Genomic DNA, 15,217 nt, shown 5'->3' with positions numbered 1-15,217 from the left:
TCCGAAGCGACCCACAGCTTGGCATATTCTAAAAATAAAGTTAAAAACTGCTCAGATCAGGGCATTACGAAGGAGGATTGGGTCATCGCTTAAAGCAAATGAGTAAAAGACATCCTCTAATTTGCATATTTTGCCCCAAAAAAATGATTTAAGACATACTTTAGAAAAAGCAGGACATGTTTACACAAGTCAACATCGAAAAAGGAGCAGGAAGAAGCAGAACTTATTTCTCCATGTCTCATGAAAGCGTTCAAGTCACCTGAGGGGGTCGATGCGCAACTTGCGCCTCTTGCGTTCCACCTCGGGGACGGCGTGCCACTGGAAGGTGAGCCTCCAGTCGAAGCCTCCGATCATGGGCTCGTCCGTCTGCATGTAGAACTCAAAGCTGTTCCAGTCGATGGTGTCGATGACGGGGCACACAATGGTGCTGGAGCTCTCGCCGATCCTTAAAAAAAAAAATCAAAGTCACACAGATCCGTGACGTGTAAAACCCTCCTACCTGCCATTTTAACGTATGCAACGCCTAACCTCTCTAGCAGAGGCTCGATCCAGCCGGGGATGCACTCGCAGTGGCAGTCCAGGAAGGTCAGTACGTCGCCTGTAGCATAGGAGGCTCCGATGAGGCGGGCCCGGACCAGGCCCTCTCGCTTTTTGGTGCGGATGAGCCGGACACGCTGCAGGTTACTGACGTATTCCGCCAACTGGGATTTCAGGTACCCTGCAAAAAAACACACACATGCAGGCATTAGACATCCAAGCAATAAAATCACTTGAACATAAGCGATTGAGCCTAACAACACAACTAGTGAAAACACGTATGGCTCTTCTCAACGAGCAGTATGTGCTGCCGCTGGCTCCCAACCCATCTAAAAGCACTCACAGGTGGTCCAGTTTTGTTTGTGACATAAAAGAAAATTAAATGATTGTGTAATTCCAGTTAATACTTACATGTGACTTTTTAAAAGCGTGAACCGCTGTGAATACCATGTACATGTGATTTCTTTTGTCATACATTTGCAAACATTTCCATAAATATGTATTCATGTTGTCAGTATGAGGTGGTATGTGTCGAATTTTGTTTATTTTTTTGTTTTATATTTCATGTAATTGATCGTGGCGGGCCACAACTAGAAAATAAAAGCTGCCACACCTTAAAAATGCAGATTTATTTTTAAAACTTGAAAACAATTTCAAATAACACATTGTTTGAATAGATATATATGTTATATAGTTACATATACTGTATATCTTATTATTTACACACATATTGCCCACAGTTAGTTTGAAAACAATTTAAAATGTCATAAAAATGTTTCACTGTGCTTTATTTTGATAAGCATGCACAGCAATCGCCTGTCCGTCTGGTTCGCTTCATGTCTTCGTGTTTTTATAAGTGTTCTACTCAAACATTTTATGACAAAGCAGCACGCTGAGTGGAGATGTGCTTTGTAAATAAAGTGCCATTTAAATGTTGGCAGCCACATAAAACACAAATAGATCATCTCTACTTTCTTTCTGTCAAAGTAGATTTAATAATGCTGCAAGTTGGATACACCTCATCATAACCCTGGACTCTGAATTTATACTCTTTATACACGACAGATTTCTATTACAAAAATTGTTAAATTGTTGTTTTGAACGAAATGTGTTATAAACGATTCATTCACATGTATTCGTATTACTCTAAAACAGGCATCAAATTACATATAGGTTTGCGTCAAATAGTACAAAATGTTGTACTTTTGTACTCGTCACACAGTACTGTTGGAGTAAATGGGTCAGGTAACAAAAGGAGGCTCGATATTTTAGACTTTCACTTTAAGTGCTCTCAGCAAGTTCAATGAACAGGTGTGTGATGTTCTCTGTTCCTGTCCTGCTGGGTGTCGTTAAATAGTTAAATAAATAAAAGTAAAATAGATAAGTTAATAAATTGGTAATTGTCATTAAAAAAAAATGCAGATGCAGCAGCGGCAGTGCGCACATGCAGCCCACCACCACAGCTTCAAAAAATCAGAGGGGAATCCCTGATAAGACTGTCACATAAAATGTGGAAAATGTGAAGTCCTGTGACTACTTAAGTGCGTGTGATTTTGTACTTTTTAAATTTTTAATAGTTTGCAACCATTTCTGAAACATTGTGATCATGTTGTCATTATGGGGTTCTGTGTGTGCAATTTTTACCTTTTTTTTGTTTTGATTTCAGTTTGGAATAAGGCGGTCACATAAAATGTGGAAAAAGGAAGCGATGTGAATACTAATGTACGTATGATTTTTTTTTTACTTTTTTTACTTGAATACATTTTTAAAAAATTCAGAAAAAGTGTATTTTGAGGATTTTGTTTTTATTCCAGTTTGGAATAACTCTGTTATATAACAAAATATAGAAAAAGTAAAGCGCTGAGAATACTTTCCGGATGTTCTTTATTCAAACGTTTAGCTGTAAGCCTCAGGGATGCGTTCTTTTTCCTGCTCTGCACCTTTTGTTCCGTCTGAGGCAAAAGAGCAATTAGTTCAACACATTTTTTTTCCCAGTGTTACACAAGTGCCATAAAGGACTATGCAAGTGGTGTTGTGGTTAAAACCTGAGCTCACAATCTCTCCAGCAGTCAAGCTGCTGCCTGACTGGGGTAACCGGTTCTCGTCGTATTTCATCATTCATAGTGGACGAAATGTCAACAGGGAGGAATGATGTTGGAATGACAATTGGCATTTAGAATAGAAATAGAGAGCTGGTGTATGCCAAAACCACTTGGAGCAAGTGAAACTACCAGATTTCCCCAAGTCAGAAAATGGAACTCTACCTAAAAACTGAAGGATTTGAGGGCCACTTTAATTACTTTGACATTTGGGCTGGTCCCACCTCGGTCGCTGTAGTCGTCGATGAGGATGATCTCCTTCAGCAGTACGGCGGGCGTGCTCTCCAGGACGCTGTGGATGGTCCTGAGCAAGGTGGACCACGCCTCGTTGTAGAAGGCAATGACGACGGAGGTGGTGGGCAGGCGGCGGTAGTCAAATGTCTTGCTTCGGCATCTGAGGACAAACAGTGGGTGGCATGAGGTACCGACGTGGCAAAAGAGGCCTTTGCAACGTCTGGAGGAGGTTTTAATCCAGGTGGCAGCCATTAGGCTTGATCATAAAAACAAAGGAGGGAGACAATAAGGGCAGAGAGGGGAGAGGGGGAATGCCTCTCCGGCAAGCAACATACCACAGCAACACTTGGTATGGAGAATGGTGAGTAAACAAAAAAGTAGACTTGGAAGGAGACAAACTGCATCAAAGTAAGAAGCTGTAGGGACAAAAAGGAGGCCCACATTGAGGCTTTCCCCCCCAAAAAGCCTGGAGGCTGTAACTGCTACATCAACTAAGTATTGAGCAAAGGCTGTGAAAACTTATGTACATGTTTTTTTTTTATACATTTCCAAACATTTCCATGTCATTATGGGTTAGTGTGCGGAGAATTTTTGGGGGGGTTTATTCCATTTTGGAATCAGGCCGTCACATAACAAAATGTGGGACATGTGAAGCGCTGTGAATACTTATGTACCGGTGAATTTTTTTTCATACATTTGCAAACATTTCCAAAAAATATGTATCCATGTTGTCATAATGGGGTAGAGTGGGGATAATTTTTAAGGATTTTTTTGTTTTTGGAATGAGACCATCACATAACAAAATGTGGCAAAAGTCAAGCACTGTGAATACAGTATACATGTAACACAATACATGTAACTTTTTTAATATATTTGCAAACATTTGAAAAAGTATGTATCCATGTTGTCATTACTATGTAATGTGAGCACAATTTTTTCATATTTTTTGTTTTTATTTCATTTTGGAATAAGGCCATCACATAACAAAATGTAGGAAAAGTGAAGCGCTGTGAATACTTATGTACATGTGACTGTTTTTTAAACTACATTTGCAAACATTTTCCAAAATATGTATCAATGTTGTCATGTCATAATGGGGTAGTGTGAGCAGAATTTGTAAAGATTTTTTTGTTTTTATTACAGTTTGGAAGAGGGCCGTCACATAAGAAAATGTGGCAAAAGTGAAGCACTGTGAATACTCATGTACATGAAACTTTTTTTGTCGGCATTTGCAAACATGTAAAAAAAATATATGTATCCACGTTGTCCATACAATGTAGTGTGAGTACAAATTTTTAAGGATTTGGGGCAGTGGGCGGATCCCATTTTGGAATAGGCTGTCACATAATAAAATGTGGGAAAAGTGAAGTGCTGTGTATACTTATGTACATGTAACTTTTTGTTTTTTTAAATACATTTGCAAAAATATTTGTTCATGCTGTTGTCCTTATAGGGTGTTGTGTGTATTTTGACATTTTTGTTGTTATGTTTTATTTCATTTTGGAATGAGGCCATCACATAACATTGAGGGGTTTCCCCCCACCAGGAAGTTCTTTTCTTAGCTGACAAAGCTTGAGTGACTTGTAGTCACTTGATGGCGGGCCGCCACAAATAAAATGAATGGACACTGGAAAAACAAGTGTCTTAAAAACCAACAGAGATCTTGCGTTGATCCCTGTAAATCCCACTGATGGCCATTGTGTTCTCCCTCTCTGACCTTTAACTTCCACTGGCACTAATCCAAAAACAATCGCGATCTTGCCCAAACCTACAACAATCAACCTTAAAAATGTGCTCTTAAAAAATGGTGACAGGGAAAGACGTGACATGCCTATGAAGTCAGCTACCTGGGGGGGTGGTATACTGGTATATTTTTTGAGGGGGGGTTAAACATGCCTCTAAATCAACATGATTATTCCTTTCAGAAAGCATAACCCTAAATGTGCAAGGATATGACAACAAAGACGGCAGTGTTCTTGCTCAGAAATAGAAACCCAGAAGACTTGTAAACATCAACAGTATTCTTGCTTGGATAGCATGAGAAAAGACCCGGAGACTTTAACCTCAAGCACGCACTTCAAAAATCTTGAGTCAGACAGCCTTTAAAAGTATGACAACAATGCCTTTTCCTTAAAAATCTTTGTTTAAAATGGAGAAAGAATGCAAGGAGGTGTTGACTACTGATTTTGGGCACTCACTCGGGCATCCTGTTGTCTTTGATGTGTCGGTGGAGCGAAATCTTGTCGCTGACAAAGATGTTGATGGCGTAGCGCTCCACGCTGTCCTCCTCCTGCTTCTTTTCTTCCGGACTGAGGTTGAGGTGCGCCGCCCGGCCCCACTCTCCCGGGGCATTGTTGTCGGCGGGCGGCTTGGCATACAGCGGCCTGGAGAGCCCCCCGTCATCGTTATCCCGTTTTTCAGGGTGCTGCGCTACTACACGACGTTCGTGGTCCAGGTCTGGTGCGCTGTGGTCGTGAGCCACGGAGGGGGAGTGCGCCAGCAGGAGGTATCCCAGCCACAGCAGCCACAGCAGGAGGAAAGCCTTGGCGAGCACACCTAGCTTGCGTGAGCAGCGTCCCCTCATGGCGGCGAGGACATGAGACTGTGGACGAAACAAACCAAAACACACATTCCACTTTTACACCAAGTGGTGTCTAAACTTTTGTCCAGCGAGAGCCACATAGTGAAAAATGAAAGGATGCAACTTTGCCACTTCTATATTTTGTAAGGTATGCTAGGAAATTATACTGTATATATTTCAAGAACCAGATTTGGCCATCGAAGACCAGGTTGCCCAGGTGCCCGCCATTGACCGTCACCCAAAGCACAATGCACTAGACCCTTCTGCTTGCCCCCATAGTTGGTGGGTCTATGGGGGAGAGATCCCGTGTGGCTTGCTCGGGCTGGGCCCGGCCAGGACCACCAGGCGCTCGCTCCTCCCCGCGGGCCTGGCTCCAGGGTGAGGCCCCGGTATCCTACGTCCGGGCAAGGTGCGGTGTCCTCCTCTTGTGTTTATTCATAAGGTCTTCTGAATCACTCTTGGTCTGGCCCGTCACCTAGTACCTTTGCTTTGGGAGACCCTATCAGGGGCATATACGTAGCCCCAGACAACATTGCTCCTAGGATCACTTGGGCACACAAACCCCTCCACCACGGTAAGGTGGTGATTCACAGAGGAGTGGAAGGTTGGAGCTTGAGGTCAATAGGCGGATCGGCGCAGCGTCTGCAGTAATGCGGTCGTCGTGGTGCCGGGAGGCAAAGCTCTCAATTTACCGGTCTATCTATGTTCCCACCCGCACCCTGTTCATGAGCTTTGGGCTGTGACAGAAAGAAGAAGATCACGGATGCAAGCAGCTGAAATGAGTTTCCTCTGTAGGGTGGCTGGACTGATTTCCATTTTCCAAATATTCAACTTTCTTCTGAAATAATCTTCGTAAATTTTCTTTACATAATAAAGTCATAACTTTATTACCATAATACTGTAACTTTTTTCCCAACCTAATTTTCCAAAAATGCAAACTTTATTTTGTTTTCTTTGTTTTTTATACTACAACTTTTTGAAAAATAACATGTTTTTATTTAATATTTCAACACTATGCTCGTAAAATGACATTATTTTCCCACATAATATTATGAGTTTATTTATATTTTATTTATACTTTTTGTTCTTGTTAGAATACAAATATTTTCTCATCATATTTGGACTTTATTCTTTTGTTTGCACAAATAACTGCTTTTATTGTATGCAAGAATAGTGTAAATAGTACATGTTGAATACAGGAAGTGAACAAATGTATTACCCATTGATGTGAAACGAACATTTTATGACTGTTTACTGTACATTGTTTTCAAAGTAATTGTGGCCAATATGTGCGTAAATAATCTATACATGTATCTATATAACATATGCAGTATATACATTCATACAATATATTACTTAACATTGTTTCAGATTCATTTTTAAGGTGTGGCGGCTTTTATTTTGTAGTGGCGGGCCGCCACGATCAATTACATGTAGCGGAAACCCTGTCGGTAGGTGAGTTACAGGAAACTCCTATTTCCACAAGCGCCCGCTGAGGAAGTGGCCTGCCTGGACGTCCACCAGAGGGCTCAGAGTGTCCTGAGGTTACAAAACGGAGACGCCGTGAGTACAAAACCCCCTTTGACCGGCCGTCCGTCACACCTTCCAAACTCTCTACATCCGATAGCCCAGAGCTGCTGGGAAGTGAGGACTTCACGTGCATCTTAAACCCTGCCTCGCTTCTTGGCAAGATGAGCCAGAAAAGGCGAGGGACAACATTCTGCTTCACGAGCTTTAATTAGTGGTGAACAGTTCAAACGCTTGAAAACATGAGGCTCAGAAATGTATGCTGAAGCTTGGTGCTTTTATAGATCACACAAAACGCACTTTGGGGAATATTCTAGCTAAAGTGAATACCTTTTTCCCCCTCTGCTGACATTCCAAATTACGGTGGCGCTGGTAAACACCCCAGCACATTTTTGATCACACCATTTTTTAACTGTGAAAACTGTGAGAACCCGTCATTTTGTGCTCATAATCTGAACTCGTCTCCAAGGCATCTCATTTGCCCTACACGGTAAAGGGAAGCCCAAAGCCCAAATTCTATTTTGTTTGTTTCTCATAATATTACAACCTTTAAAAAAAAATAAGACACAATAACATTTTTTCTTTAAACTTTCAACTGTATGCCACTAAAATTACATTATTTTTCCTCAGTATATTTCAAGTTTAGTCTTGTAAACATTTCTCTCTAAATATTTTGACTATTTACGTAAATGATTGAAAATGAAAAATGATTATTTTCTCATAAATTGTCTTCTCGTAATCATGATTTTCTCCCCATAATATTTAGACTTTACTTTCATCATATTATAACTTTTTCCGCAACCTAATTTTCCAAAATGTACAACTTTTTAGTTTTGTTTGGTTCTCCTAAAAATACTTCTGATTTTTCCATTTCAACTTTCTTCTCATAAATTTTTCTTCTCATAATTATGATTTCCTTCCCATAATTGTTTTTACTTCATTTTCATTACATAAGTTTTTTACCAACCTCAATCCCCACTACCAAATTAAATTTTGTTTCTCATAAACTATATTTCAACTGTATGTGACTAAAATGACATTTTTCCTCATAATATTTCAAGTTTACTCTCGTAATCTTGTGACTTTTTTCTCATAATATTTCTACTTTATTACTATAACATTACAGACGCACGGTGGCCCAGTGGTTAGCATGTTTAGTAGTTAGCATGTTGGCCACACAGTCAGTAGATCGGGAAGACCTGGGTTCGAATCTTCGTTGGGCATCTCTGTGTGGAGTTTGCATGTTCTCCCCGTGTGTGTGTGGGTTTTCTCCGGGTACTCCGGTTTCCTCCCACATTCCAAAAAATATGCACGTTAGGCTCATTGGCGACTCTAAATTGTTCATAGGTATGAATGAGAGTGTGAATGGTTGTCTATATTCTTATTAAATGTATATTTTTAGAATATGCAACAGGCCTCACTTACACCCCTGGTGGTAGCGTTTATTTCTACACCCGCATAGTCCATGTGGTGCAGTTACATTGTGTGTTCCAGACTTGTTGTTGCACCGTGTGCGAGGAAGGCATTTGGCTTGATGACCTCCTGTTGGGTGGCGTTATCGTATCAAAATAGACATTTTTATGGGGATCTACTGTAACGTCATTATCGTCTGCTTGCATTGGGGCCAAGTGACCTACTACGTCCAGTAGATGGCGCTGTGGGTCAAAAACTGACAGGTACTACTGTATTCATAGTGTACCTGGTGAGACTGGGTCCCAAGTGTGCCGAGCAGACACCACACGACTGAGGTCAACAACTACTGGTCGCTTCTTGTAAAAACAGCATTTCCACAGCTAGAAATAACAACAAAGACACAAGCTAAAGTTAGCTTAGACTTAGCTCTGGACAATAGGGACCTTGTTGTCAAGAGCATGCTGCAAAGTAAACAAAGAAGGTCCCTCTTTCATTATCCTTTATGTTTGTTAGCTGGCTAGCTAGAACTCTCGTTCAATGCAGCGTGGTTTCACAGTTTGAACTCATTTGAAGTTGAACTGAGCAGAGTCAAGCTGAGGACCGAGCAGTGGAACTCTAGCACAGGATGTAATAGTGCACATTGTGGCCACCTAGAGGACTGGAGTGGAACTGTATCACCCTGCATGTCCTGGTTTACCAAACAAACAAGCTTGAAGAACATTTTTAGGACTGTTTAGGCTAGGCGTTGGTGGAGGTCCAGGTTCCGTTCTAGAGCGACAATCTTGTTGCTTTTGCCCCATTTCTGGAAAGGATGTTTGTAAAAACGTGACATACGCATCCGTGTGGATGCCGTGTGGTATTTGAATGTTTGTGTGTAGCTTTAAAAAGACAAGGCACATTTCCTCATTCATTCCTCCAGTGTGTGTGTGTGTGTGTGTGTGTGTGTATGTGCGTGCGAGCAGGTTGCTACACAGCAGTGCAAACATGCACAATAAAGACCCTGCATGCCAGCTTCACTCTCAAAAGCTACAAGAGCCACTGGAAGTAAAACAAAAACAGTACCAGCACATGTCCTATAATGGACTAACGATGCTCAACACACACCAACATGTCTTCAGGGTTTATTTTAAATGTAGTTAATGAGACTTCACACACGTGCTCGTTTGCGTTACAGGTGAGGATGACGTAAGACGTCTGTAAAAAAAAAAAATTATACCCAGCATCAAGATGGCTGCTGCTGATGATGATGATGATAATGAAGTGAACCAAAATTAAACAAGCCCAATTACCACTCCACTGAAGAATCTTACCACAAAATTGCCGAGACCTCCTACAAAAACTGGATAGTTCACATAAAGTTAATTCAAATGACAACCAGCGCAGACAAGAGGGAAACAACGCGTTTCGACAAAAGTTACCCACCTTGGCGAGAAGTTACATGTCTCTTTGCGTCTGCGGAAGTTGCTGTTTGCTGGCCCGACTGCGGTAGCCGTCGGCTGAAACCAGTGGTGTGCAGATGTCAGCACAGACACATCCTCCAACCCACTACTCGTCGACACGTTAATACTAGCTGTTTCCGGTACAGCCTTTCACAATAAAAGCTAATTAAAAACTGTAACTGTGTCGTAAGTAAACAGTTTTGAGGCGCAGTTGCGGAATTGGCTGTTTAAGTTATTTTTAACTGGTTTATGTATTCACTGTATCTAAACATTCATTTAAACCCCAACGTATTACAAAAAGCTTCAAAAATCCACTTCCGGGTAAACGTTTTCCGGTATGTGTAGCCTCCTGTCATGTTAGCTGGACGTATTAAAATGACGCTAACCTGCTAGCAATCGCAACGATAAACTTTTAACTTAGAAATATTGATTAAACATTCCTGCCCAAACTGGCAAACTTGAACAAGAGCTTAAGTGTAAGCAAAACCTTAAAAAAGACATTTGTGTGTTTAAACCGTCTAAGTTGGTCATCAATAAGTACTGTTAAGCCATATGCTGATCACAATGTGTGAATTTTCATTAATTCTATCAAATGGGTGGTTGCAAAATTTTTAAAGATGTGTAATTTCATGTCTGTAGAATTAATTATGCTCCTAATTACGCTTTTTTTTAAACCAAAAAATAAAAGCATATGTTGAACTGATATATATACACTCCTGATGAAGATCTTAAGACCAGTTGAAAAATTGCTGAAATTAGCATTTTGCACATTTGGATCTCAATGAGGTTTTAAGTAGAGCTACAATTTGTAAAAACAAGAAGGGGGAGTGAGACAAAAATCATTTTGAAGACCATTTTTAAGACCATCACTCAAAAAATAACAAAAAAAACCTCTCCAAACCAAAACAAAAAATGTTCTCAGTAGGACTCAGTAATGAGGAGCTCCACCGTTCTTGTTCATCACTTCAAAAAGGGCTTTGGGCATGCTTGATGCGAGTGTTTCCAGGAGGCTCGTGGGAACATTGCTCCAAGTGGTGAAGATGGCTTCACCAAGGCCATCAACTGTCTGGAACTTCCCTTGCCATCCATCCCCAAATGTTCTCTATGGGATTTAAACTGCAGCGTTGTCCTGTTGAAGAACCCAGCTGTTACCACACAGACGAGGGCCCTCAGTCATGAGGGATGCCCGCTGCAACATCTGCATCCGTTTGACGACCCTGCACCACCTGAAGCTCCGGTGTTCCACTGACTGAAAAAGCACCCCACACCATGATGGACCCCCCTCCACTGTGCCGGGTAGAAAACATCTCAGGTGGGATGCCAGTAACGTTGGAAGCCATCTGGACCGTCAAGGTTACATTTTTTCTCATCAGAGAATAAAACTTTTGTCCACCTTTCAATGTCCCATGTTTGATGCTGCCTGGCAAAGTCTAAACGGGCACTTTTGTGGCGTTGAAGGAGACGAGGTCTTTGAATTCCTTTTTTGTTTTTTTAACCCTTTTCCCTCAGATGCCGTCTGATGGTTATTGTGCTGCAGTCGGCACCAGTAAGGACCTTAAAGTGGGTGGAAGACCGCCCTGTGTCTTGATGGACAGCCAATCGGATCCTCCGGCTCAGCGCAGTTGTGATTTTTTTGGGTCTACCACTTGACTTTTTTGTTCCATAATGCTCAGGATCTTTCTAAAAATGTAGAATGACTGATTTTCTGCTCCCAACCTCAGCAGCAATGGCACGCTGCGAGAGGCCTCGCTTATGCAGCTCCACAATCCCACCACGTTCAAAAAGAGAAAGCTTCTTAGCTTTACCATCAGGAGGGCATGACAGTGTGAATGCCTGACTGAAAATGAACATTTTGAGCAGATTTTGGCTTTTATAGCCTGTGGTCTATAAAATGTCTCCCCCCCCCCGCACGATTTTGAAGGTAAGTTCATTGTGAGCATTATTATTGGTCAGCTTGTGTAGTCATAGAGTTACCTTATTCTCACAAACTTGTGAGCAAAGATCAACAATGTTTTAAATTTGCTACCTTGGTGCTAAAAGCTTTGTATCCGCTGTTATAGTAGGTAAAAAAAAATCCAATACCATTAAAAAAAAAACGATACCTGTTGGCCGATTTATGCTGGCCGATAATATCGGACGATCTTAGGACATCCCTTAGTTGTAATCAAACGAGAGGACATCCCTCAGTTGTAATTGAACTAAGTTGTAATTGAACAAGAAAAACGTTGTAATAATAAAGTAATAAAGGAATAAAGTAATATAATGAGGAAAAATGTCATTTTCGTAGCATGAAGTTGAAATATTAAAGAAAAAAGTCTTTTTTTAAAAGTCGTAATATGAAAAACGATTTAGATTGAATCTGAGATTTCGAGAATAAAGTCGTAAATTTACGAGAAGAAAGTAGTAATATTACGTGTCATACACGTCAGAGGGAAAATAGAGCACAGCTCTTCAGGAAGGAAAGAAACTTTTCCTTGCTTCATGGCAAGCTTTTATTTATAACCTGGCAGCAAAACAGAGCAGTTGAGCACAAACAGATGAGCACGTCTAGCTAGCCCTTCTCACTTCAGCCTTCCTTACCCCGCCCCCTCCACATACCCAAAATAAAACCACAATTTATTGAAAATTCGATTTGAAAAGTTCTAATTTTACTAGAATAAAGTACAAATATTATGGGAATAATGTCATCCATCCATCCATTTTCTATGCCGCTTCATCCTCATTAGGGTGGCGGGGGTATGCTGGAGCCTATCCCAGCTGACTTCGGGCGACAGGCGGGGTACACCCTGGACTGGTGGCCAGCCAATGGCAGGGCATATATAGACAAACAACCATTCACACTCACATTCATACCTATGGACAATTTAGAGTCTCCAATGAAGCTAACATGCATGTTTTTGGGAATGTGGGAGGAAACCGAAGTAAACCCACACGGGGAGAACATGCAAACTCCACACAGAAATGCCCAAGGGAGAATCGAACCCAGGTCTTCCCAATCTCCAAGCTGTTCCTGTGTTGGCCAGCATGTTGACCACCGTGTGGAATAATGTCATAATTCCGAGAAAAATATTTAAAAGAAAGTTGAAATATTTGGAAAAAGTTTTTTTTTTTTTTTTTTTTTTTTAAAGCAACAGCAGAAATTTTATGAGAATTAACTCAAAACATTCAGAGAAAACGGTCATATTCTAATGAGAAAAAAAAGTTGCAAATTGATGAGAATAAACTTGTAATATTATGAGGAAAAATATTGTCATTGTATTTTCATAGCACAGGATTGACTGTGCTATGAAAATGAAAATATTCAAGAAAAAAAACATTTTTTTTTTAAAGAGCTAATATTATGAGAAATAAACAAAACAATTGAAAATTAGGTGGGGGGAAAAGTTGTAGAATTAAAAGAATTAAGTCAAAGTATTCTGGGAATAAAGTCATAATTATGAGAACAAAATTTACAAGAAGAAAGAAATAGTCGGAAAATTATTTTCTTTTAAAAGCAACAGCAGAAATGGGAAAAAAAACAGCAGAAATTTGTCAAAACATTCAGACAAAAAAGTTGTAATCAAATGAGGAAAAAAAGAAGAATTTTAGAAGATTAAAATAGTAATATTATGAGGAACAATAATGTAATTATACGAGCATTTCCAGCATCCTATTTATTAGCATGAAGTTGAAATATTAAAAGATTTGTTTCTTTAAAAAAAAAACCATAATATTATGAAAAAGGATAAAACTGTAGTTTTTGGAAAATTAGGTTTGGGAAAAAGTTATAATGTTACAAGAATAAAGTCAAAATATTCTGGAAATAAAGTCATAATTATGAGTAGAAAATTTACAAGGGGAAAGTTGAAATAGTTGGAACATTTTAAAAATAGCAGGAAAGGAAAAAATTGATGTAATTTTATGAAAATAAAGTCAAAATACGATGAGAAAAAAAGTCACAATTTTATGAGAATAAACTCATAATATTATGGGGAAGTTTTGGGGCATTTTAGTAGCATTTTACCTATATGACAAAGCTCACATGCAGTTTCTTTCTTGGAATATGCTGTATATAACTTCTTAGCATATCATTTTTCACTACGTGGCCCTCGCTGGTGAAAGTGTGGACACTCCTACTGGGTCCTACTGGGTGCAGAGTTTGGCATGGATTTCATCGTGGTGACATCATGTAGCCTCTTTTAGCTCAGGATATAAATTCCTCAATCAATCTTTTTTTTAAGAAGACTGAAGGACGTCTTTGTGCGCTGCATGAATAAACAATGCACCACAAACACACGCACACACACCCAAGTGTGTGTTTGCCATTCTGTGCTTGCTTTGCAGAGTCCAGGTCCTGCTCATGCCGGACCACGTTGTTAGGCGGACACCTGCACTGTTTGGTGCCTTGCCAATGTCTTTCTCTCCACTTGGCCTCATTCTGCAAGGAAGGCATTTCCCCTGTTCCCCCGTGAAGAGCTAAAGACGGCCTCTTTGCACTTTGTCACTTGAATATTGCTTTATAGTCCATCATTGGGACGGGTTCTTGAAAAGCTATCGTTTAAATACTCCAATCAACATGAAAATGGCTCTTCCTCCCTTTGAAACAGATCCAGTGACCTTTCTAATGCTCACACTAGCGGGAAAGCTCAGCACTGACATCATTTGAGGATTCTGAAGAACATCCATCCATTCATTCTCTATGCCGCTTATCCTCACTAGGGTCACGGGGGTATGCTGGAGCCTAACCCAGATGACTTTGGGCGACACTCACATTCATACCTATGGACAATTTAGAGTCGCCAATTAACTAACATGCATGTTTTTGGAATGTGGGACGGAACGGAGTACCCCCAGAAAACCCACCCACGCAGAGGTTCGAACCAAGTTCTTCCAGAGCTCCTGACTATGTGGCCAACATGCTAACCACTCAGCCAGTGGAGGGTCTACCTATGGGCGGGGGTGGAAGGGAAAAAAAATCCTATTTACTAATGCTCAGCGCTCATCATATCCTCGTCAAGTCTGCGCATACGTGTGGCAGATGGGCGCCCTCTTCAGGCGTGATACACGCGCCCCCAAACATGAGCAAACGTCTACCACGTGATGTGGATGAAACCAAAAGGAGCATCGAGGGGGCGGGTGCCGCTGGGCCTCAGCCTCAGGTTAATTACAAGGTAAAAACTTTAAATTACAACAGTAATTGCTCAAAAGTGAATATAATTTAGACAGTATACATATTTGAAACATAATTTCATTGTTAATTATATTATACGAATTGTATCGCACACCAAGAGTCTCAAACATGTTATTTCACAACGAAAATGTTAAATAGGAGGGATCTGTGAGTCGGTTTAGCCTCGACTGCTCATTGTGACGGTGGGAGATGATGATAAACGTGCCGTTAATTTGTG

The 15,217-nt window shown here is 40.6% G+C and overlaps 1 protein-coding gene across 3 annotated transcripts in view; it reads right to left on the bottom strand.

The window, feature by feature from the left end:
* Positions 1 to 9,943, bottom strand: part of poc1bl (POC1 centriolar protein homolog B (Chlamydomonas), like) — a 30,022-nt gene extending 20,079 nt beyond the window's left edge. The window contains exons 1-6 of one of the 3 annotated variants that reach the window (XM_054763042.1): positions 9,814 to 9,927; positions 8,678 to 8,771; positions 5,069 to 5,472; positions 2,861 to 3,030; positions 529 to 718; positions 260 to 445 (exon numbers count right to left, since the gene is read on the bottom strand). In XM_054763042.1, the coding sequence (XP_054619017.1) occupies positions 260 to 445; positions 529 to 718; positions 2,861 to 3,030; positions 5,069 to 5,454 (932 nt within the window). In that variant the 5' untranslated portion in view covers positions 5,455 to 5,472; positions 8,678 to 8,771; positions 9,814 to 9,927. Of the gene's footprint in view, positions 1 to 259; positions 446 to 528; positions 719 to 2,860; positions 3,031 to 5,068; positions 5,473 to 8,677; positions 8,772 to 9,813 lie in introns of those variants that run through there. The other 2 variants (XM_054763040.1, XM_054763043.1) reach the window with 2 other exon arrangements.
* Between the last annotated feature and the right edge of the window lie 5,274 nt (positions 9,944 to 15,217).

Source organism: Dunckerocampus dactyliophorus, chromosome 20 (assembly GCF_027744805.1).
Source record: "Dunckerocampus dactyliophorus isolate RoL2022-P2 chromosome 20, RoL_Ddac_1.1, whole genome shotgun sequence".
NCBI classification, from domain to species: Eukaryota; Metazoa; Chordata; class Actinopteri; order Syngnathiformes; family Syngnathidae; genus Dunckerocampus; species Dunckerocampus dactyliophorus.
Note: the sequence above shows the minus strand (reverse complement) of the source record. Positions and strands in the feature narration are given on the sequence as shown.